This window comes from Pleurodeles waltl, chromosome 8 (assembly GCF_031143425.1).
Source record: "Pleurodeles waltl isolate 20211129_DDA chromosome 8, aPleWal1.hap1.20221129, whole genome shotgun sequence".
NCBI lineage: Eukaryota > Metazoa > Chordata > Amphibia > Caudata > Salamandridae > Pleurodeles > Pleurodeles waltl.
Window position 1 is genome coordinate 61,666,172 of NC_090447.1, and position 25,743 is coordinate 61,691,914.

The following is a 25,743-nucleotide window of genomic DNA, read 5'->3' on the forward strand; positions in this document are numbered from 1 at the left end:
AGCACAAAACTGAGTAATCATCTTTGGCACCACATGATTGTTAGGGACTGTGCATGTGTGCATATGTGTGTCTATCACTCACTGGAGTGACAGTGTCAATGTATGTTTGCAGTGGTGTGTCTGTTGGGTTGTCTACATGCCTGATGTGCAGCTCTATCATATAAAATGTCACACACAGTGATTTGTTGTTCCAACTTGTACAATGAGCAGACATTGAGCACATATCACCCTTTCATGTTTTACAAGTGGACCAGCCCCCTACACAGCAGGTGAAGTGGCTCGATTTGAGGACCTAGACGTGTCCAGAAAGTGTTAATATGTTTGTCCTGTGTTGTGTTTGCAGCTGTTGTGTGATTGACTCCTATGTGTTGGACTCATTGCAAGATATGATGAGCTGGCACGTGATCTGATATGTGACTTGACTGGAGGTTGTCATAGTGTTCCATGGAAGAGTGAGACATTCACTGGCAGAGAGACATATATTGGGAGTCGATTGTTGCGCAATAAGAATGGGCAGGTGAACAAGGTGATTTGTTGCCACATGTATGCCAAAAATTGATTTGGAGGTGGCCAGTGTCATAATTTACTCAGCAAGTCATACCCTAATTCACACATAACAGTGATGCATCAGTTTTACATACAAACTTGTGCATCCCTGTTGAGTAATGAACTTGTAGGACTGTATGGGTGACTGTCCCGCAGCATCTAGCTCCATATGTTGTACTCCATTTACGTGGCACTTGAGTGAAATGTCATAGGCGTGCATGCAGGTCAAGGCCAGGTTGGTGCTTGCATCAATGTGGTTGATTTAGGAAATGTGAGATCTGATGTTGATGGTTGTCCACAAATAGAAACATGAATGTAGCTGTGATTGTCCAATGGTTGACTCAATCCTAGCTGGCAGGCCTCCTTACCTGTGGTGGACTGACTACATCCATGTACAGCTGGACAAAGCTTCATGGTTGTCCTTGATGGTTGAAAATATGTATTGCATACCCATCCCCCACTGAGGCACAGGGTTAGGGGGAGTGAATATGTGTAGCTAGGTGTGATGGTCACAGTGTAGATGACAGACATGTTATTCAAGCATTAATGTGTGCCAAACTAAAATGCCCCCTTATGATTGCCAACTGCATACCATCCTGCCAGTTCCATATACAAATCACAGGTCTTGTGTGGCTTGAATTTGATCCAGAAGATAGGGATTAGTTGGCCTGGCACATATTGAGTACTTGCAGCATTTGTTATGTGACGAATAGCACTACAAATATGCACAGATCATTTAATTATGTACACATCTTGTTGTGCATTGCTGTGCTGTTAGATAGTTGATGGGTAGGCCACGTTGGCATGTCATTCCTCAGGGACATTCTATCATCTTTACTGTGATTTGGACTGCATGTGCTATTTGTGAGGAAGTGTTAGATTATCATCTCTACATGTGTCACACAATGATGTCACTAATGTTTGCCTGTCTCTATTTTTACAGCTGCCAACATAAATTCACAGGAAATCTGTGAATTTCAGAGAAGGGCAGTGCGGTATGGACACATCCTCGATGTGGAGGATGAGATCCGTACGACGGCTAGGCGGTATCATCATGAGAGAGCCACAGGGGCATGGAGGGCATTTAGCCAAGGGGGTCCAGCATTGGCCACAACTGCCACCACCACAACAACTCAAAGCACAGTGGACACTGGGATGACAGCCACTCCAGCTGATCCCTCAACCTCGTCAGCCCCAGGTCCAACAGCAGCGCCTTCTGCACCTCCACCTCCAACCACGGCACCAGCACCTGCTACATTAAGTGCTACTCAGACCTCCACGGCTGGAGTAATAGACATGGCAAATTTCAGAAACCTACAACGTGACATGCAACGTATGTTGCGCCGCATGGACACTCTCCAGCAGGAGGTGGCCCACAACAGCAGGAGACTGCGAGGGATAAGGAAAATCCTGAGGAGGGCCAATCTTTGAACTCATTGATCCTCACCCCTAATTCCGCCCCGTCCCTCCTCTCTCCTCATACTTTTCTTTATTGGGTTTAGGGGGCTTAGTGTTAGGTTAGAGTAGGCTATTAGTTTAGTTAGGATAAGTTGGTTGGGCGGTGGGGGAGTTATATTATTACATGTTTGTTTGTGGGTGGGTGGGTGGGGGATGATGTTGGGTTTTATGTGTATTATAACAAAAAAACTAAGAAAAATGTATTTGTTTAGGATTAGTTAGTATGTGTTTCAGTTAGTATATGTTGTCCTACATGTGTTCCGTCATATAAGGGGGGTGAAGGGTTGATTTTTAGCGTGTTTAGTTACAGGTGGTAAGTATGTTTAGCTTAGGGTAGTTAGGGCCAGTTGTGGGTAATGTGTAGTTAGGATAGGTTAGGTTAGTTTAGGTGTTTGCCATAGTTGAAGATTCCTTTCATACATATATAATAACATTTGATGTAATCCTTTACAGTATGTGTCATATGCTTGGGGATCAGGGCCTTTGCATGAGTGTACAGTGTCAAATTTGTGTTGCCTGTGTGTTCCATCATGCATCCACATCCTATTCTTGACATGACTACTCTCACTTCCAAATGAGATGCCTCATTGGCAGCTACAACAGAGCTACTTCTCAATGCATCTGTCATCCATTGAATCCACCACTCAAGGTAACTATGGTTTCCAATGTGTTGTAAAGGTTGGTGTGATTTTCAAACTGTCATCGCTTGAGTCCTGTGTTGGAATCTTGGGCACTGTGGGACATCTGCCTGTAGCATGATGTTCTTGTGAACTCTGATAAACTGAGTGGTGACAATGGGGGTTATTCTAACTTTGGAGGAGTGTTAATCCGTCCCAAACGTGACGGTAAAGTGACGGATATACCACCAGCCGTATTACGAGTTCCATAGGATATAATGGACTCGTAATACGGCTGGTGGTAAATCCGGCACTTTTCCGTCACTTTTGGGACGGATTAACACCTCCTCCAAAGTTAGAATAACCCCCATAATCTTTTGAAGTTCAGTATACATAAATCACACCTATGATTTATTACATTGTACTCCCAGGTGACATTATTGTCCATACACTTGTACTCATCCATTCCTGCTGTATGGTGTGGGATTAAAGTTTAGAATCATATGTCACATTCATAATGATTGTCTTGTACGGAATGTGGGCCACATTGAATTTCATCTTGTAGATACTTTGGACCTGACATATACATTTCTACACAGCATTATACTGTTTGTGATGCTTCAACTTCAGAAATAAGCCAAAGGCTGCACAGATGATGATAAAATCCAGACCCTTGTGCATAGATATAAGCCCACATTCTTTCTATCTACACTATTGTATTGACATTCTGTGGCCATTGACATGTTACATGCATCACAAATCTCCTGCACAGTTGATGTGTCACATTACACAGAGACAAAGTGGTAGTGTAGGTGCTGTTTATTTTAAAGTGCTGTAGTGCAATTTTTACATAGTCCAGGATTGTAAGTCCATTAGTGTGACACCTTCCATTGTGACACAACACAAGTGCAATGGTGAGGGACATGTCATTGGACATGCTGTGATGGAGTGTCACTCAGTGCAGAGGAACAAGAATTGCCAATTCGTAGTGAGAGACAATTGCAGTCCATAGTGGTAAGGTAAACAGTATGCTGGAGAACAGTGCATGTTACCAACTGTAGCAAGACTAGCATGTTCAAAAGCACAGGACATAGGAAAATCAGTACCTATGTGGCATGGACTGTGCTACTGGGTACTCCTACGGCGGAAGGAGATCTGTTCCACGTCTTCATCTTCTTATGTGTGTGTCGTCTCCTCTGGCCTTGGTGGTGGGTTCGACAGGGCAACACACACTTCAGTGTTTGAAGATGTGGACTCCGAATTCCCGGTAGCTGCCAACTGTTGGGGCTATTAAGGGCATTACTGCAGCAAGGATGAGCCGCTGGTTATTGAGTATAGCAGCTACATCGCTGTGGTAGGCAGCCAGGTCGGCCCTGAGGGGGTCATGATTGCAGTCGTGCACGCAGTGAAATGTTTGGGATGCCAGGTGTTGTGGCAACTCCCTAACTGCTGTGGTGAAATCCCTCACACACTATTGTAGTCTTTGCAGTAGAGATTGTTGGACTTGTATGGCTGCTGACATGCGCATCCCCTCAAGTCTGGCTGCCATATTTTGCATCCCACCCACACCTCCTTGGCCAGCTCCCACTGTACTCCCACTACTGTTCTCTCAAAGGTGGTACCAGTGTCATCAGAGTCCTCAGCTGTGTTGGAGCTGGCAGGTCGTACCATTGGGGTGGTGGGTGGGTCCTCTGTGATGGCTGCTACATCTGTGCTCCTCCTTGTGAGTGAAGGTGGGGTCTGGAGGGCTCCAAGGACATCTTAGAGGGTTTGCTGACTAATGGTTGTCAGCTCGTCATCCATGTCATCAGGGTAGTCCAGGACAGGCATATCCACAGGAGAGCCATCGTCCTCTGCAATGAGATATTGTACAATTAGTGTGTCTGTGTTGTGGCAGTTGTATTGTGACGTCATTAGTGGCACATTGTAATCTTGGTTCCTGTTTATTGTTCCTGTCATTAGTATTAGCATTCTCACAGGCCTATGCCCCACCTGCATGTCACATGTAGTGTGGGCAGTTTGGGGAATTGTGTGCGTCACATCCTCTAGGTGTAGGTTCAGTCCAAATTTTGTGCTGCCACCTTCTTGTCCTACTCAACCCTCCCTCTACTTCCATTAGCATGGTGAGGCCTTGCAATGCCTGTGGGTGTTCTGATGCCACTTGCACCACACATAAAAATATTGGACTGGCCCAGTCTCTGATATTTCACATACGCCTATATGTTGCTGAGACCTAACACATACCATGTATTCCGTTGGCATGACACAATACAGGTGTCAGCATTGATAGTGTGTCATGTTGATGTTTGCCAATGTGTGCTACATTGGATTGCACTAATGGGCCTGGCAGTGTTCCATTTCCTCTCATGACTATGCAGGTGTGTTTCACTAGCTAGACACATATGTCCCCCCCTCAATGCTGTTGTCTTAGCAGTATGAAAGTTGAGATGTTGCAAGGTGGCATTGCAGCTATTACAACACAGGCACAGGTTAGACTCTGGAATGGGCAGCATGTGTATGACATTCCTGCTGTGTACTTCATAATGTAAGTAACAATACATGATGTTTATTGCGCCTATAGAGATGTGCATTTGACAGGATGTACACTTTGTTAGGAATTGAAGGGGATTGATCACGTCGTCATCCTGAAATACATTTTTTACTCAGTATGTCAGACTTTTTTCTCACATATCTGAAGAACGTACTGTGATTTTATAGAAAATATGCTCTCAATTTTGACTCTATAGCACCTTCCATGACATCTTTGAGAAAATCATGATATAAAATAGATTTTTTTAAGACATGGTTCATCACATCCCAGCAGAGGGTCAGCATTTTGTACAGGGTAAAATCACTTTGGCATACACTGCAATTCCCAACATTAGTATGGTACTATCAACAATAATGTATAAAGGGTCACATTCACAAAGGTAAACTTAGACTAACTTAACTACTCTTAGTAAATGACCAAAAGTCTAACTTTATTCGTAGTAGTAAAGTTAGACTTTAGGTCTAGGTTTATCTTTGGGGATCTGGCCCTATGTGATTAACATCTGTTATCACACTTTATATTTGCTCCTTTTGTGTCCCTGAATACCTGCCATTCCATACAATGCATTTCAATGGGGATACTCCGGTAATGACTGCCACAGCATGTTGTACATTTTGTTGCCAGTCAATGATGGTGGTACTCACCCTGCCCGCATACGTATTTTTTCAATTCAGTTTCAGGACAGAGGGACCATTTCACTGGACAGGAGGCATCTCTAGTAACCCTATCCATGGATGCCAGCAAGTGGGTGGGTGTAGAATACAGTTGTAGGGGATTGCAAAGCACAGGATAGATGACGCAATCAGAAGAAAGACAATTTTTTCACTTGGAATGAGAAATCAGCTGCTAAGATATCATTCCTCCACACCTTTCCTTCAGTCGGGAAACAGGTAGTGTGCACAGATTAAGTTAATTGGCAGGGGAGGTACAGTAGTCTTTTTACCTCTCTTCCCAATAGATATGTCTTTGGGAATAGCAGAATCTCCTCTCTGTCTCACCAGTATATCTTCTGGAAATGAGATAGGGTCTGCAAACCATCTGAGTCTGACATTACCATCCTCTGTGCCTCTACTTATGTCACCCCAGATTTTTCAAGAGATCACTTTAAGGTTTGGACAACCTTGGCTGGAACTCTTTGATACTGAATCCAATTCCCACTTTCTCAGTGTTAAAGTCCTATTCCATGAAGGTCAGATTTGGGAAAATATGTTCTTTCGATTCTTTGGCATCCAAGACTCTTTTACTGTTTTCCTCCATCTTAGCTAATTCCCTGAACGCTTAAAAGGATTTAGGGGGATCAGGCAGAAGGTACTTATTGTAGTATCTTGATGGTCCAAGAGACCTTGATATCCTCTCCTTCTTCAGCTGGCCATTCTTCCTCGCTGGCAGTTTCCCATCCACCCATCTTTTCTGAGTCTTCTGTCCTGTCCTTGGATCGTCTCAGATGACTGAAACAGCAAGAATGGCTTTTGAGAGGTTAAATCTTATAGCCCATGGATGCTCCACTGAGATTGCCAAAAGTATGTAACTCCCCAGGAAACACTCAACATTTACATTTTACAGCCACCACAGCATAACTTTGAATATTGATGTGGAGACCAGGGCCTCTCTCCAATATCATGTGACCCAGTTAAGATTCTTGACTCTTTATGGCGTGGTTTCCTATTAGGCCCAGAAGTCTCTACAATTACAGGCCAATGGGTGCTGAGCCAGGATTTTAAAAGTGATGATATCTCTCTGATTTCTTCTCTAGCAACTCACTTAATGAGATTGTTTTTGCTAATTCAATGCCCTGTAGTTTTCTTCAATTTGTTGGTGGTTCTCTTTCCATTAGAATCTTCAGACCTGAGATTTCTCAAAGCTAAGATGCTGTTCTTAATGGCCATTTGCTCACGAGGACGGGTAGGGTAGATTGGGGACCTACTTTTGTCTTCTTTCTTTTTATAAAATTATTCTCCAAGTGCCATTAATCAGAGAACAATGTCCTTCCAGTATTCCATTGCAATCCTTTCCTGGAGAAGTTGCAAAATTACACACTCTGGGCTTGTACTGGGCTCAATCTATTAAATCTAGAAATGACAGCTCCATTCTAAAAGGCTAATTCCCTGTCTTCATATCTTCCAAATTTACCATTTCCAGGTGGCTAAAGACAGCAATTGTCAAATCCTATGAGGTCTCAAATATTGACTGTTAGAGTTGGGGTCTTTGGTTGTCAGTCAGGTTACCCCCTGTCACAGCAAGGACCCTCACTCTAGTCAGGAAAAAGGAAAATCACCCTCAGTTAAACCCACTAACCCCTTTGGTAGCTTGGGCCGAACAGGCAGGCTTAACTTCAGAAGCAATGTGTAAAGTATTTGTACCAACACAAACAGTAACTCAGTGGAAACACTATAAAATGAAACAAAACAGGTTTAGAAAATGTTTATCTAAACAAAACAAGACAAAAACGACAAAAAAATCCAACATACACAAGTCAAGATATGAATTTTAAGAAGCATAAGAGTCTTAAATCCTTAAGAAAACAGTGAGAATGTTGTTAGTGTACAAAAGTACCTGGGTAGAGCCAAAATAAAGTTGCACGGGTGAGCGTGCATCCGAAAAGACCAGTGATGCGCTGATTTCTCACCCACAAGTGAGAACGTGCGCCGCTCCTCCTCCGGTCGGGTCGGTTTGCGTCTTTTCTTCTCTCCCGCAAGAGAGTGATGCGTCGATCCGGATGGGCACCTTGGTCTTGGCAGGCTTTGCCTTGTTTTACCGCGCCCATCGATGCTGCGTTGAAAATCCTGTCTCACGCTATCACAAAACTGCGCTGCGTGGGGTTTGCTTCATTATCAGCCTCCGTTAGTGGGTGTTTTGTGTTGTTACTCCAGCCACGTTGCGTTGATCTTCCAGCTGCAATGCAGGTGGAGTGTTGATTTCTGCCGCAAAGCTGGTGGCGCAGCGTTTATCAGCCGCAACACAGAAGGTGCGTCAAAAATGTCCCTGCACAGCGGTCTGTGCATGGATTTTCAGTTCTTGGCTGCCAGCCTGACCTCTCAAGGGCACAGGGCTGTATAGGGCACCACTTGGCAGGGCAGGAGTCTCAGCAGAGAGTCCAGGTGCTGGCAGGGTAAGTCTTTGATGGCCCTGAGACTTCAACCACAGGAGGCAAGCTCAGTTCAAGCCCTTAGAGATTCTTCTTCAAGCAGGATTGCACAGCAAAGTCCAGTCTTTGCCCCCTTTCACAGGCAGAAGCAACAACTGCAAGATAGCCCGACAAAACAGTCACAGGCAGGGGCAGCACTTCTCGTCAGCTCTTAAGCTCTTCTCCTTGGCAGAGGTTCCTCTTTAATCCAGAAATGATCTACTTTTCAGGGGTTTTGGGTCCTCTTTTTATACTCCTTTCTACCTTTGAACCAGGCAAACTTCAAAGAAAAGTCTCTCGTTTGTAAGATCTTGCCTCGCCTAGGCCAGGCCCCAGGCACACACCAGGGGGTTGGAGACTACATTGTGTGAGGGCAGGCACAGCTGTTTCATTTGTAAGTGACCACTCCTCCCCTGCCATCAGCCCAGATGGCCCATCAGGATATGCAGGCTACACTCCAGCTCCCTTTGTGTCACTGTCTAGAGGAGAGGTGTCAACAGCGCAACTGTCAAACTGACCCAGACAGGACATCCGCAAACAAGTAGAGTCACAGAATGGTTTAAGCAAGAAAATGCCTACTTTCTAAAAGTTGCATTTTCAAACACACAATCTAAAAAACAACTTCACTAAAAGATGTATTTTTAAATTGTGTGTTCAGAAACCCCAAACTCCCCATGCCTATCTGCTCCCAAAAGGAATCTGCTCTTAAAGGATATTTAAAGGCATCCCCCATGTTACCTATGAGAGAGCTAGGCCTTGCAACATTGAAAAACAGATTTGACAGTATTTCACTGTTTCAGGACATGTAAAACACATATGTTCATATCCCACCTTGACCATACACTGCACCCTGCCCATGGGGCTACCTAGAGCCTACCTTAGGGGTGCCTTACGTGTATAAAAATGGAAGGTTTAGGCCTGGCAAGTGGGTACACTTGCGAAGTCGAATTGGCAGGTGAAAACTGCGCACACAGACACTGCAGTGGCAGGCCTGAGCCATGTTTACATGGCTACGTATGTGGGTGGCACAACCAGTGCTGCTGGCCCACTCGTAGCATTTGATTTACAGGCCCTGGGCACCTCTTATGCACGGCACTAGGAACTTACTACTAAATTGTTGGAAATGGGGTCTTTGGTTGGCAGTCAGGTTACCCCCTGTCCAAGAAAGGACCCTCACTCTAGTCAGTGTAAGTCACACACAATCCAAATTATCCTGTGCCCACCCTCTGGTAGCTTGGCACTGAGCAGTCAGGCTTAACTTAGAAGGCAATGTGTAAAGTATTTGTGCAATAAATCATACAATAACACCATATAGCACCACAAAAATACACCACACAGTGTTTATAAAAATATATAATATTTATCTGGATATTTGCAGGTCAAAACGATAAAAGATGCAGTAAGAAAATGTAAAGATATCACTGAAAAGTGATATAAAGGGGGTCATTCTGACCCTGGCGGTAAAATCTGCCAGGGCCAACGACCGCGGGAGCACCGCCAACAGGCTGGCGGTGCTCCCTTGGGCATTCTGACCGCGGTGGTACAGCCGCGGTCAGAAACGGAAAACCGACGGTGTCCCGCCGTTTTTCCACTGCCCTGGGGAATCCTCCATGGCGGCGCAGCTTGCTGCGCAGCCATGGGGATTCCGACCCCCATACCGCCATCCTGTTCCTGGCGGTATGGGGTGTCGTGGGCCCCACCAAGATTTTCAGTGTCTGCCATGCAGACACTGAAAATCGCGATGGGTGCAACTGCAACTGCTTCCATTCGGAGCCGGCATCCTCATGGAAGGGTGTTTCCCGCTGGGCTGGCGGGCGGCCTTCTGGCGGTCGCCTGCCAGCCCAGCGGGAAACCCAGAATACCCGTGGCGGTCTTTTGACCGCGCAGCGGTATTCTGGCGGCTCCAGCGACCGCCGGCCGGGGTCAGAATGACCCCCAAAGTGTCTTAAGTCTTTTAAAAGCAAACAAAGGGGGTCATTCTGACCTCGGCGGTAAAAGGCGCTTACCGCCGGTCAGAAGACCGCCATAACACCGCCGCGGCCGCGGAAAGCCACCACGGTCATTCTGACCCACAACGGCCAAACCTCCAAAAATCCGACCTCCACTGCAGCCCGCCACATCAGCGGGCAGCGATAAACTGGAGATGACCAAACCTCCACCTTCACGCCAACAGAAAAACGCCCATGCCATTACGACCCACGAATCAACGCGGCGGGCTTTCCAACGCGGTATTCCATTGGCGGTACACACCGCCGCGGTCAAAATACACACACAGCACCAAAACACAGGCACATTGGACAATTACAAATACACACACCTGATACACATACACAACCCACACAATCAATCAACTATAAAACACACCCCCACATCACCCACAAACCCCTACGACCACAATTACTGAGAGAAGGAGAGAGAGACACAGCAGACAATCCATAGCAATACACACTGAGGCACACTACACCATCACACACACCACATAGTAGCACAAAGCACCACACACCAACATACTCATCATCACATACACCACCCCACACCTCACCCACACCACCCCATGGCACCCCAAAGGCACCCACGCTTTTCGGACCAAGAACTCCGGGTCATGGTGGAGGAAATCCTAAGAGTGGAACCCCAGCTCTTCGGCTCACAGGTGCAGCACACCAGTATAGCTAGGAAGGCGGAGCTATGGCAGCGGATCGTGGACAGGGTCAACGCGGTGGGACAGCATCCCAGGAATAGGGAGGACATCCGCAAACGATGGAACGACCTACGGGGGAAGGTCCGATCGATGGTCTCCAGGCACAACATCGCGGTCCAGAAGACTGGCGGCGGACCCCCACCCACCCCTCCCGAATTTACATCATGGGAGCAAGAGGTCTTCAACATCCTGCATCCTCAGGGCCTCGCAGGAGTAGCCGGAGGAATGGACTCTGGTAAGTCCAATCTCAACTACTAGATCCCCCCCACCCCACCAGCATGCCAACCCACACCCCACCCTCACCCCCAACCCCCCAGCACACATCCTCCCTGACAATGTCTCACCAGCACAACCCACCCATCCCAACACCAACTCCTGCATGCCAACACAATCCATGGACACCCATCACCCAAGCATGACCACTGCACTTACCCCCCCCCCACTAACTACCCTCACAACACCTCCCTCAAGGGAATGCCTGCACTGGGGGACGAGGGCACCCATAACACGCACGCTATTGCACACACAGAAACAATAACCAAACTCTCTTACCCCATGCAGGACCCGAACGCCAAAACACCAGCCAGGAGGGTCCAGAAATGTCCATCCCACCCCCGGAACAGGCCCACAGTGAGGACAGCAGCTCTGTCGACACTGAACCTGATGACCAGCCCGGACCATCGGGGACCTCTGGGCAGTCGGTTCCCCTCACCCAGACACAGGCCACACCAGACCCGACCCCCTCTGCCAACACCAGCACAGCTCCCACCCAGCGGGCCCATGCCTCTGTCTCTAGGACATGTCAATCAGCGGTGTGTCTGCCACTACAGGGCACCCAGGCTAACCCAACACCCCAACAACAACAGGGACCTGGGGGCAGTGGGAGCGGGCACACCGTCCAGGAGACAGAGGCCGGGGGAAACCGGGCAGCTCGGAGGGCTGCTGTGCGACAGGGGGGGAAGGAGAGGCCCAGGGAACCCACTCTCCAAGAGGCCCTCACCACCATCATGGGGGCCTACCACCACTCCCAAGAGACGATGGCGACGGTACTGGCCAGGTTCACGGAGATCCAGGCACAGCAGGAGGAACGCTACATGGGGTTCAGGGAGGAGCTGAGAATCATCGGGACCGCAATGGGGACCATCGTCCTGGCCCTCAACAGGATAGAAGACGCGTTGCGGGACCATGTGGCACCACACAGGGCCCCTGTCACTAGCCCGGACCAGGAACAGCCTACCACCTCCGCCGGCGCTAGTGGACAGGAGGCCCCAACACCACGGCAGGCCACCAGAACCCCACCTCCTGCTGAAGAACAACCACCCCGTAAGAGGAGCCTGAGATCCCAAAAAAAGACAGAGTAGGATGTCAAGACCCCCGCCAGCAGGACATACCCCCTGAACTCTTCCCACTGTCCCACATTGCCACCCTGTCCAACCATGAACTGCCTCTGCTCCATCCTTCCACAGGCAAAAGGACAATGCACCTGTGAGACTGAGAACTGGACTCTGCCATGGACATTACTCCACCCCCACCCATCACCCTTATAATCACATGTACCAATATCTAGCCCTGTAAATAAATCACATATTGCACACAAATCAGTTTGGAGTCATGCTGTATTATTAGCAAATGTATTACATATTACTGTTCAATATCTGTTCTGTCAATTAGTGATGACAACATACCAATGTCAATACGCTGTAGTTCATGGGCAAACCAAGCAGAAGTCAGGCACTGAGTCATACAGCACTGAGAAGGGAAGGGAAAAACAAAAATTACCCAAAAAGATCTGGTGGGAACTACAGAAAGTACAGATGCAGGAGGCTAGAACCAATTGTGAAATAGCGTGGGTGATTCTTACCTGGGTGTTACTGGAAATACTGTTCTATCACTCTGTCCCTATTGTCTGTGTCGTCCTCTGAGTCTTCCTCCTCTTCACTCTCCACAGGCTCCACGGCTTCTACAACACCACCATCTGGACCATCCTCCTGCAGGAAAGGCACCTGGCGTCGCAAAGCCAGGTTGTGAAGCATACAGCACGCCACGATGATATGGCACACCTTCTTTGGTGAGTACATTAGGGATCCACCTGTCATATGCAGGCACCTAAACCTGGCCTTCAGGAGGCCAAAGGTTTGCTCAATCACCCTCCTAGTACGCCCATGGGCCTCATTGTACCGTTCCTCTGCCGGGGATTCCTCACTGGGGTCAGTAGCCACGGCAGGTTGGGGTAACCAGAGTCACCTATTAGCCACACACGTTGTCTCTGTAGCTGCTCCATCACATAGGGGATGCTGCTATTTCGCATGACATACGCGTCATGCACTGACCCTGGGAACTTGGCATTTACATGGGAGATGTACTGGTCAGCCAAACAGACCACCTGGACATTCATCGAATGATAACTTTTTCTGTTTCGGTACACCTGCTCATCGTCTTTTGGGGGTACCAAAGCCACATGGGTCCCATCAATGGCACCAATGATGTTGGGGATATGTCCAAGGGCATAGAAATCACCCTTCACTGTAGGCAAGTCACCCTCCTCTGGGAAAATGATGTAGCTCCGCATGAGTTTCATCAGGGCAGACAACACTCTGCTGAAAATCTTAGAAAACATAGGCTGAGACATTCCAGATGACATGGCCACTGTGGTCTGGAATGACCCACTGGCCAAAAAATGGAGGACTGACAAAACCTGCACCAGAGGGGGAATCCCTGTGGGTTGGCGGATGGGGGACATCAGGGCTGGCTCCAGCTGGGCACACAGTTCATGGATAGTGGCACGGTCAAGTCTGTATCGAAGAAATATATGGCGTTCTTCCATTGTCGACAGGTCCACCAGCGGTCGGTACACGCGAGGATTCCTCCTTCTCATCGCAAGTCCCAGCGGACGGTGCCTAGGAAGGACAACATGGAGCACAGAGTCAGCCAAACCACAGGTACGTACAGACAGCTTGCACAGTTAAAGAATGGCAATGGGTTGAAAGGCGTGTATGTGTGGCAATGCAAGGCCTAGGCCTGTGTGTCGCAGTCAAAATTAAGCCATGTAGGCCCTTGAAATGGCGGCTGCCTGACCTGTGAAGTGGGACAATGGGATGTGAGGTCAATGCGCTGGCGGGGCACACCGTGGCGGTAGGCGGTCGAAGACCGCGGCGCAAAGCCGCATTGGTTAACATTGAAGCCTATGGGTTTCAGGAGCCAATGACGAAGTGCGCCGGCGGTCGCGGTACGCACCGCCGCGGTACGCACCGCCGCGGGCGTGACCGCCATTTTCTATCTGCTTATTCACTCGAGACCTGATCATCCACAGGAGAGGACCTATACTGCAAGTGCTGCTGTGACCTCGGTCTGGAAGATACAATGGCTGCTGCGACTGGGGAAAGGGCCCCTGCCTTCACGTCTGAAGAGTTGGAGAAGCTCGTGGATGGGGTCCTCCCCCAGTATGCGCTACTCTACGGTCCTCCAGACCAACAAGTGAGTTCACCGGGTGCACATGGAATGGGCTATGCCTGTGTGGATTGGGGTGGATGTAAGTTGGTGGGGTGGGGGGCGAATGAGGAGTGCAACGCCCGACAGATGAGAGCATGTGCCATATGGCAAAGTTGGTGGGGGGGGCCAATCACATCTAACATGCAGGTCATTCATGATTTCCTCCTTTCCACCCTGTACATGTCAAATAGGTCAGCGCCCATCAGAAGATCGAGATTTGGCGTGCCATCGCCAAGGAAGTCCGGAACTTGGGGGTCCACAACAGACGGGGCAGCCACTGCCGCAAGAGGTGGGAGGACATCCGCCGCGGAACAAGGAAGACCGCAGAAACACTGCTGGGGATGGCCTCCCAACCTAGGAGGGGTGCCAGTCGCACCATGACCCCGCTGATGTCCCGGATCCTGGCGGTGGCCTACCCTGAATTGGATGGGCGCTTTAAGACATCACAGCAGACACAAGGGGGTGAGTATCAGCACATTCTCCTATCTTTCTGCGCAGTGGAGGCGTCCGGGTGGGGGAGGAGGGCTGTGGGTGACATTAGGCCAGGGCGCTTTCTGTAGTGTAGTCCTCTCCCTTAGGCATGGCCCTGTGCCCCCGGCCCCCACCTCGGTAGGGTGACAAGTACAGCCATTGAAGGTCCAGCATCTCCCATGTGCGCGTTTGACATCTCTTGGCCTGTTGTCTTAGTCAGTAGTACTGAGTAGTGTACCCCGAATGCGCAGCTTAGTGCATTAGGCACCTGTGTCTGTCCTCTCCGCCAACGGTGTTGACATTGCATGCACTCAACCTGGTCTTCTTTTTTCTCCCCCCACCCTTTCTCTTCATCTTCTTGTGCATGTGTGCATTAGCATCATCAGGCGGAGGAGATTTGGCATCGGAGCACGAGGGAGCTGCAGGACACAAGGCCCCGGTGGGCCCAGGAACAGACACCGAGGGCACCAGTGATCCGGAGGGCGAGGGGAGCACCACGACGGGGACCGCTGGTGAGAGCAGCGAAAGCGACACATCCTCGGATGGGAGCTCCCTAGGGGTGGCGGCAACATCCGTGCCCCCAGCCTCTACAGGTACAGCCGCCACCCAGCGCACCAGCCCCGCCCTCCCAGCAGCCCCTCAGTCTTCGCTCCGTGCCGGTTCGCCCAGGAAGGCGAGCGTCTCCTTCGCCCCAGGCACCTCAGCCCCTGCCCCTGTTGCCCCTGCTGCCCTCAGTGCGGAGCTCATTGACCTGGTAAGGAGGCTCATTGTTGGGCAGACGACCCTTTTGAATGCCATCCAGGGTGTGCAAAGGGAGGTGCAACAGAGCAATGCGTACCTGGAGGGCATTCATTCGGGTCAGGCTGCCCATCAACGAGCGTTCACTGCTCTGGCCTCAGCACTGACGGCAGCCATTGTCCCTGTTTCCAGCCTCCCTCTTCTTACTGCCTCCAGCCTTTCTCTGTCTCCTGTTCCTCAGCCTATCCCATCCACACCATCAGACCAGCCTGCACACACCTCAACACCCAAGAGCAGCTCATCCAAACACAAGCACCACAGATCCCACAAACACTCACCCAAGCAACACCCAGATGCAGACATGCCAACAGCCACTGCCACCCCTGTGTCCCCCTCCTCCTCGTCTCCCTCCTCCCTCCCTGTGACGTCTACACTCACAACTGCATGCACCCCAACATCAGCCAGTGCTTCCATCACCACCTCACCCTCCAGTACAGTCCACACTCGTGCAGTCACCACCCCCACTGCCATTTACACGTCCCCTGTGTCCTTTCCCACTGTGTCTGTCACCCCCTCTTCCAAGACACACAAACGCAGGCAGACACCCACCCAACAGCCATCCACCTCACGACAGCCTACAGCACCAGCACCTTCACCCAATGACAGCACACCTGACTCTCCTACAACCACCTCCTCTACCTCCACTTCCATCTCCACTTCTCCTACCCTTTACCTTTGCCCTAAAAAACTTTTCCTGGCTAACCTTAACCTCTTTCCCCCCGATGAGCTCCCCCATCCATCTTCAAAGAGTCCCAAGAGCACCGCAGCCACCACCAGCCCAGCTTCGGGTGTCACTGTTGTGCCTGGGTTCTGGAGCCCACCCTTTGCCAGCAGTGACACATCGATCAGCAGCAAGGACACGTCCAGCCCCCCCCCCGGCAAGAGGACCCGCAAAAACAAGGGCCGCCGTGCGAGGACCGACAGGGCTGCCCTCAAGGAGCAATGTGCGGCCACTTCACCACCCACACCATCTAGGGGAGGCAAGGGCCCGAGAGCCCCATCAAAGGAACGGAAGGGCAGCAGGAGCGCGGAGAAGGTGGACCCCACATGCCACATCCCAGCTGGGAAGGAGGACACTAAGGAGGCCAGGAGTCCATCCCCGAAGGGTCCAGAAACGTCACGGTCCGAGGGCGACTGAGCAGGGAGTCCAGGCTAGGTCTGGCTCCCTTGACCTGCTGGATGAGCACCGCTGAACAGGGCCCGCGGTGCAGAAGAGCACCGCTGAACAGGGCCCCGCCGTGGAGTAGAGCACCGCTGAACAGGGCCCGCGGTGAAGAAGAGCACCGCTGAACAGGGCCCCGCCGTGGAGATAGGCACCGCTGAACAGGGCCCGCGGTGCAGAAGAGCACCGCTGAACAGGGCCCGCCGTGGAGATAGGCACCGCTGAACAGGGCCCGCGGTGCAGAAGAGCACCGCTGAACAGGGCCCGCCGTGGAGTAGAGCACCGCTGAACAGGGCCCGCGGTGCAGAAGAGCACCGCTGAACAGGGCCCCGCCGTGGAGTAGAGCACCGCTGAACAGGGCCCGCGGTGAAGAAGAGCACCGCTGAACAGGGCCCCGCCGTGGAGATAGGCACCGCTCAACAGGGCCCGCGGTGCAGAAGAGCACCGCTGAACAGGGCCCGCCGTGGAGTAGAGCACCGCTGAACAGGGCCCGCGGTGCAGAAGAGCACCGCTAAACAGGGCCCGCCGTGGAGTAGAGCACCGCTGAACAGGGCCCGCGGTGCAGAAGAGCACCGCTGAACAGGGCCCCGCCGTGGAGTAGAGCACCGCTGAACAGGGCCCGCGGTGCAGAAGAGCACCGCTGAACAGGGCCCGCCGTGGAGTAGAGCACCGCTGAACAGGGCCCGCGGTGAAGAAGAGCACCGCTGAACAGGGCCCCGCCGTGGAGATAGGCACCGCTGAACAGGGCCCCGCCGTGGAGTAGAGCACCGCTGAACAGGGCCCGCGGTGAAGAAGAGCACTGCTGAACAGGGCCCCGCCGTGGAGATAGGCACCGCTGAACAGGGCCCGCGGTGCAGAAGAGCACCGCTGAACAGGGCCCGCCGTGGAGTAGAGCACCGCTGAACAGGGCCCGCGGTGCAGAAGAGCACCGCTGAACAGGGCCCGCCGTGGAGTAGAGCACCGCTGAACAGGGCCCGCGGTGCAGAAGAGCACCGCTGAACAGGGCCCCGCCGTGGAGTAGAGCACCGCTGAACAGGGCCCGCGGTGAAGAAGAGCACCGCTGAACAGGGCCCCGCCGTGGAGATAGGCACCGCTGAACAGGGCCCGCGGTGCAGAAGAGCACCGCTGAACAGGGCCCCGCCGTGGAGATAGGCACCGCTGAACAGGGCCCGCGGTGAAGAAGAGCACCGCTGAACAGGGCCCGCCGTGGAGAAGAGCACCGCTGAACAGGGCCCGCGGTGCAGAAGAGCACCGCTGAACAGGGCCCGCCGTGGAGAAGAGCACCGCTGAACAGGGCCCCGCCGTGGAGAAGAGCACCGCTGAACAGGACCCCGCCATCTCAAGCACCGCTCCGCTGGGCCCTTCCTCTCAAGCACCGCTCCGCTGGGCCCCGCCATCTCAAGCACCGCTCCGCTGGGCCCTTCCTCTCAAGCACCACTACGCTGGGCACCGCTGTCTCAAGCACCGCTCTGCTGGGCCCTTCATCTCAAGCACCGCTCCGCTGGGCCCTTCCTCTCAAGCACCGCTCCGCTGGGCACCGCCGTCTCAAGCACCGCTCCGCTGGGCCCTTCATCTCAAGCACCGCTCCGCTGGGCCCTTCCTCTCAAGCACCGCTCCGCTGGGCCCTTCATCTCAAGCACCGCTCCGCTGGGCCCTTCCTCTCAAGCACCGCTCCGCTGGGCCCTTCATCTCAAGCACCGCTCCGCTGGGCCCTTCCTCTCAAGCACCGCTACGCTGGGCACCGCCGTCTCAAGCACCGCTCCGCTGGGCCCTTCATCTCAAGCACCGCTCCGCTGGGCCCTTCCTCTCAAGCACCGCTCCGCTGGGCCCTTCATCTCAAGCACCGCTCCGCTGGGCCCTTCCTCTCAAGCACCGCTCCGCTGGCCCCTTCATCTCAAGCACCGCTCCGCTGGGCCCTTCCTCTCAAGCACCGCTACGCTGGGCATCGCCGTCTCAAGCACCGCTCCGCTGGGCCCTTCATCTCAAGCACCGCTCCGCTGGGCCCTTCCTCTCAAGCACCGCTCCGCTGGGCACCGCCGTCTCAATAACCGTTTATGGTTCACTGTGCCCACCATGCCTCCTCCTTGACCAGTGGAGACTGTCATCCACCTGATGGACTGTGGCTTTGCACTCCCCAGGATGGTCGAGTGGGCAGCCCACCCACTGTAGAGACATTGAGAGACTGTGGCTTTGCACTCCCCAGGATGGTCCAGTGGGCAGCCCACCCACTGTAGAGACATTGAGAGACTGTGGCTTTGCACTCCCCAGGATGGTCCAGTGGGCAGCCCACCCACTGTAGAGACATTGAGAGACTGTGGCTTTGCACTCCCCGGGATGGTCCAGTGGGCAGCCCACCCACTGTAGATACATTGAGAGACTGTGGCTTTGCACTCCCCAGTGGGCATGGTGGCTCCTCGTGGATCTGGCGTCGTGGACTCATGTGGCTGTGGTGCCCCCCCCTTCCCTTCCCCCTGAGGTGCCTGTAGTTTTTACATCTGATGCCCCTGCAGTGTTCTCTCCAAAGGACTCAGGTCTCCTGTGTGGGCTTTGCCCTTATTTCTCAAGACTTTGGCCCACGGACATGCTGAATTCGTCGGATGTGCAGGACTTGGTACTTCAGTTATACACTGATGTGTATGTCATTAGTTTTGTTGTGAATATCTTTCATGGTTGTACGATAATTTTCTGGAGCTTTTTGGTACATAAATATTTATTCCAAATTTGATTATGTCCTAGCATTTTTCAGGGGTGTTTGGGTGGTGTCACTGTGACTTGGTGCTCTGCATTGGTGAGTACATAGTTGGGGGGGGGGGTCGCATATGTGTGTGCCCGTAACCTTTCGTCCTCCCCCTCCCGTGTGTCGTAGGTGCAGTACTCACCGTTGTCGTCTGCGCCGGACTTCGTACTCGTGGTAGATGAGAAGGTAGACTAGAGCAGGTAGGATGTTTAATTCGGGTTCCATGCTGTCCTCCTTCCTCCTGGAGTGCGTAGTGGTGAGCGTTTTCCCGTCCGTAGTCTGTTTCCGCCGTGTTTTTATCGGCGGTGCTCCCGCCCCGGAAAAGGTGGCGTATTGGTGAGTTGGAATAGTGTGGGCGGTACATTGTCTGCCGCCTGTCTGTTGGCGGTGACCGCCGCGCTGTTTGTTTGTACCGCCGTGGCGGTCGGAGTGTTAAGGTGGCTGTCTGTGTTGGCGGTTCCCGCCAGGCTCAGAATCCCATTTTTTTTACCGCCAGCCTGTTGGCGGGTTGGCCGCCGCTTTAACACCGACCGCCAGGGTTAGAATCACCCCCAAAGTCTCTTTCAAGCACAGAGTACCTGGTTAGCGTGAGAAATCTCCGCAAAGGGCCACAGAGGCGGAGAAGCATGGAAACAAAGGGGTGTGCGTCGATTTTCTCGGGCCGCACACAGTCGATGGGTTGTTTAGTTTGCACGCCAGGACGGCTGGGTGTCGATTTCCGGTGCTCGGTCGTGGATCCTCTTCGGGATGCGGGGTTTTCTGATACCCCGGGGTCTGTACATGAAATCCTGGGCTTGTGGCAAGCTCTGCGTCGTTCCGGTGGGCGGTGTGGGGAAATTTCTCCCTCTGGAAGTCGGGCGGCGTCATCCCAGGTCGGCTGTGTGTTAATCTGGTGGGCCGTGCATCGAAGTTCTGATCGCACCGCAGGCGGCGGCCCGTTTCGACGTGCGGTGAATTTTTCACCACGGGACAGGCTGTGCATCGTTTTTAGCAAGCTGTGCGTTGAATTTTCACCGCACAAGGAGTCCAGTTGCAAGAGAGAAGTCTTTTTGGTCCTGAGACTTCAGGGAACAGGAGGCAAGCTCTATCCAATACCTTGGAGAGCACTTCTTCACCACAGCCAGGGAGCAGCAAGGCAGCAGGGGAACAGCAAGGCAGCAGTCCTTCACAGAAAGCAGTCAGGTGAGTCCTTTGGGCAGCCAGGCAGTTCTTCTTGGCAGGATGCAGGTTCTGGTTACAAGTTTCTTCTCCAGGAAGTGTCTGAGGTGGTAGGGCAGAGGCCCTGTTTTTATAACCAAATGTGTCTTTGAAGGGGGGAGACTTCAATGAGTGGCTTAGAAGTGCACCAGGTCCCCTTTCAGTCCAATCCTGTCTGCCAAGATCCCAGTAGGGGGTGTGACAGTCCTTTGTATGAGAGCAGGGCCTCCACCCTCCCAGCCCAGGGAGACCCATTCAAAATGCAGATGTATGCAAGTGAGGCTGAGTACCCTGTGTTTGGGGTGTTTCTGAGTGAATGCACAAGGAGCTGTCAACTAAACCCAGCCAGACATGGATTGTAAGGCACAGAAAGATTTAACTGCAGAGAAATGCTCACTTTCTAAAAGTGGCATTTCTAAAATAGTAATATTAAATCCAACTTCACCAGTCAGCAGGAGTTTGTATTATCATTCTGGCCATATGAAATATGACCTTCCTACTCCTTTCAGATCAGCAGCTACCACTATAACAATGTATGAGGGCAGCCCCAATGTTAGCCTATGAAGGGAGCAGGCCTCACAGTAGTGCAAAAACACATTTAGGAGTTTTACACTACCAGGACATGTAAACTACACAGGTACATGTCCTGCCTTGTACCCACACAGCACCCTGTCCTATGGGTTACCTAGGGCACACCTTAGGGGTGACTTATATGTAGAAAAAGGGGAGTCTTAGGATTGGCAAGCACTTGTAAATGCCAAGTCGAAGTGGCAGTAAAACTGCACACACAGGCCTTGCAATGGCAGGCCTGAGACAAGGTTAAGGGGCTACTTAAGTGGGTAGCACAACCAGTGCTGCAGGCCCACTAGTAGCATTTAATCTACAGGCCCTGGGCACATACAGTGCACATTACTAGGGACTTATAAGTAAATTAATTAGTCCAATTGGGTATGAACGAATGTTACCATGTTTAAAGAAAGAGAGCATATGCACTTTAGCACTGGTTAGCAGTGGTAATATGCGCAGAGTCTAAAAAACATCAAAAACAGTGTCCAAAAAGTGGAGGGAGGCAGGCAAAATGTTAGGGGTGACCACCCTAAGGCTGTCAGGTCTAACATAAATCATAAATGCCAATCAAGGAAAGCCAATCACACATATATTTTATATAGGAGCACTAGCCCTTTAGCACTGGATAGCAGTGGTAAAGTGCCCAGAGTATCCAAAAACAGCAAAAACAGAGGCCAGCACACATCAACAACCTGGGAAACAGATGCTAAATGTTAGGGGAGACCACAACAAGGATGCCAAGTCTAACACTGACCTTCCTTACCATATGCAAAAAAAGGCCTGCTAAAGGGATGGCTACATCCTGGGAAGCCTTTAAGGGGCCTCCCTGAAAGACATTTGTTGTGCTGGTATTTGGTCATCCCCTCATTCATTTATGTTAAAGTATCATCTTTATTTAGCTGATGGTGTTTCTGCAGACCGGTCTTATGTATTAGTTTCTGTTCATGTATTTCCTATTTATAGGATTAAAAGAACCAAAATAAATTAATGGGTGCTGCATCAAGAATGTAATGTTTGGACCTTTGTTCACTATGAGAAAAACAAATAATCCATTGTTCCTTTGTGGCTATTATCTCAAGGTGTAAAGACGACTCAAGGAAGATGAAAGAAGCGGTAATGGCTTGGCTACTTACCGGTAGTCTTCATTACTCCGAGTCCATGTACTCCTTGGTGCAGTCCTGAATCCCTCATGCCCTCTCTCATGTCTGTGGATTTTATTTTATTTTCATCTGTAATTTATTGCAGTTTGGATGTAACAGAAAGTAGTAAGAGGAGGTTCCTCCTTTCGGGAATTGCTGGGTAATGGCAGCCATATTGGGGGAATTTGTTTGTTCATAAGGAAATAACGGTTTGTGAGAAGAGAGAATAGCAAAGGGTGTAAGGACTCTATTGAAGAAGACCAGGACTAGGAGTAATGAAGATAACAAGTAAATAACCTGGCCATTCCCATGAATTCAGTCATGGTTACTGTTGAAGTTCTCAGTCTTTTTTGCACAGAATTGTTTACGTATTGCATTACGGATCTGTTTAGTTTTCATGCTGTAAACAACTGGGTTAAGTGCTGGGGGTACCACAAGGAAGACTCCACCCATCATGACAAGCAGCAGAATTGAATCCCTCTGCCCATACCTATGGGCCAATGTCAAACCTATCAGCGGGATGTAAAAGAGCAGGACAACGCAGAGATGGCTGACGCAAGTATTCAGTGCCTTCCAGCTTCCTGTATCCCGTGCTTTGCTCCAAACAGTTTTCAGAATCATCACATATGACAACAGGATAAAGAATATATCAAAAGGGTAGCTGGAGAGTACTACGACCATGCCATATTTATTGTTGATGGTGATATCCGCACAGGCGAGCTTCATTATGTCAGGGTGGTAGCAAAAGGCATGAGAAAGAGCATCATTGCCACAGTATGGAAGCCTTTTCAGCAAAAAAGGTTGTGGGAACATGAGGATCACTCCTCTTATTATAGCAACCAACCCAACTTTAGCAATCGTTGTTTGTAATATTGAGTTATATCTGAGAGGATTACATATCGCAACATAGCGGTCAAATGCCATGCCCACCAAAATGGCAGATTCTATGGAGCACAGTGTCTGTATAAAAAACAGCTGAATCATACAGGGATAGAAATGTATCTTTCTGTAATTAAACCAAAACACACTAAGCACTGTCGGTGAGGTAGAGAGAGACAAGCCCAAATCAGTGGCTGCAAGCATAGACAGTAGCAGATACATAGGCTCTCTGAGATGGTTGTCTGTCTTAATGATGTGTAAAATGAGGATGTTTCCTAAAATAGAAAGAATATAAATTAAGCACAGCAGAAGAGAAATCCAGATGTTTGTAGTGTCTTCCATTGGAAAGCTCATCAGGAGGAATATGGGGGGATCAAAAATGCTGTAGTTGAAATTGGTCATGATGTCTCTAAAAGCCACTTCAGAATGACCTATAATTCAGAAAACATTGAGATATAGTTAGTCAAAGCAATCTTTATTTTCTGCCAGCACACAAATGCACACACAGCTTGTTTTCATTGACTTGTCTATGTCATGTTCTAGCTGGAGAGGTGTAGAAATGTTCACAAAGATTATTAAGCAATCACAGACTTTACAACCAGTGTGTAAGGCATATTAAATGGTGGTATGTTGTCTCCTCCCACCTGTCTTAACTTCCCTGAGTGTTCGCACTCCCATACCCTGCAGCACAGTTTCCCATTCTATCCTAGTGATGCAGGCCCCCTCCCAAACATGTCTTCTTCACCCTCTTTTTACTCTCCCTCTTCTTCAAATAGCTTCATTGGTGTCTGCTTTCTTTCCCTACTTTTAGTGATACCCCTTATCCCACAAGTGGATTAACCTATTGAGTACCTGCTGTAGGCTCAAACACAATGTCCAAGAATTGTCTCCTACCCTCAAAAAGCCTTTGTATTCCACTCTTTTTCACCACTTAAATCTACTAAGGGTGTGTCCCTGACAGCTCAGTCTCACGTATCACCATCAGCCCTGACAATCTATGCCCACATTTCCCACGTCAACACTAGTAGTCTCTCCACTTCTGCTTCACACCTCAAATCCGGTATATTGTATGCTAGGTAGGAGCCTGCTATTATTACAGTCTCACTGTTCGAGGTGGACATTAGCTTTTCTGCTCCAGTCTCCCATGCAATGTGGCTATCAAGGAAAGTGTCTAGTAATGTAACAGGATTATCTTCGTTTCAGCACACCATTAAAGAGCTTTTCTGCATGCCCTGGCTTTCACCTCAAAATTTCGATCAGATTAGATCTCCAGATTGCCTGTAAATATTTAGAGGTATTTGCACCCTTTCTCTTTTGGTCAGGTAAGCCAATCCCCAATTAATTACTAGATTACAAACCATACATCTTGTACATTTGCCCCAATGTTGATTATCAGTCTTTCAACAAACACAGCATTTCCTTGGCCATTGTTCCATCCTCCAGTTGACTCCCCCTCTTCTCTCATAATGATGAGAGAATAAACCGATTTTCTGTAGCTGCAGTAGGAAGACGATCAGCATAGGGGGATGGAAACATTTATAGTAGCAGAAGAAAAAGCCATAAGAAGGGACTCTTCTTCTGAAGCATCTGAGTGCTTTACAATTCTCATTGACTGATTGCTAGGACAGAGATTGACAAATAGAGTAGAAAATCCTTACTAACAAATAGAACGACACCTCAATCCTGGAAACAGAGTCAATCATGTATACAGAGTGGGTCTTTTAATGTTGGGCACATGACTTGCTGGTCCTTCCTGTCAGTGATGAATACTGTATAGCCACCTCTTCTCTGATGGATGACCAACCCTCCTACGTAGAAATGTCTGTCTGTGTGCCCGGGAACCCATAGCTTCATGACAGCCACTGCTATCAGTCCCAAAACAGAAGGTATTGACCCTGATGTCCAAGGAGGTTTCTCGCATCATGCAGGGACCTATTAGTTGATCTCCTATCAGGAACCACCAAGCAAACATGGTGCTACTAGGCAGGAAATCAGTGACTCATGCCCTGCCCTGTATAAGGCAAGGCAACCATCACTGTGAACTGAAGCCTAGTGGTGGCCAGTTTGTCAGGTCAGAAATTCCCAGTAATGGAATCAGCTGAGGCTCTGCAATAGGTAACCCTGTGTTTCCACTCTTCTAAATGGGACAGTGGAAGTTGGGACATTTTTCAAACCATACATCACACTGAGAATATTACAGTGGAATGACCTGCAGAACTATTTAGAACTATTAAAGAAAGACTTGCATTAAACATATACCAGTTGCTGAAAATATAAATAAAACACCAAAATCTAAATAAGAAAGTTGTC

The 25,743-nt window shown here is 50.2% G+C and overlaps 1 protein-coding gene across 1 annotated transcript; it reads right to left on the bottom strand.

Annotated features, from left to right (window-relative positions):
* Positions 1-22,869: 22,869 nt before the first annotated feature.
* On the bottom strand, positions 22,870-23,835 carry LOC138249438 (olfactory receptor 51G2-like). Its single transcript, XM_069203397.1, has one exon. The coding sequence runs from the start codon at positions 23,833-23,835 to the stop codon at positions 22,870-22,872; it is 966 nt and encodes a 321-aa protein (XP_069059498.1).
* Between the last annotated feature and the right edge of the window lie 1,908 nt (positions 23,836-25,743).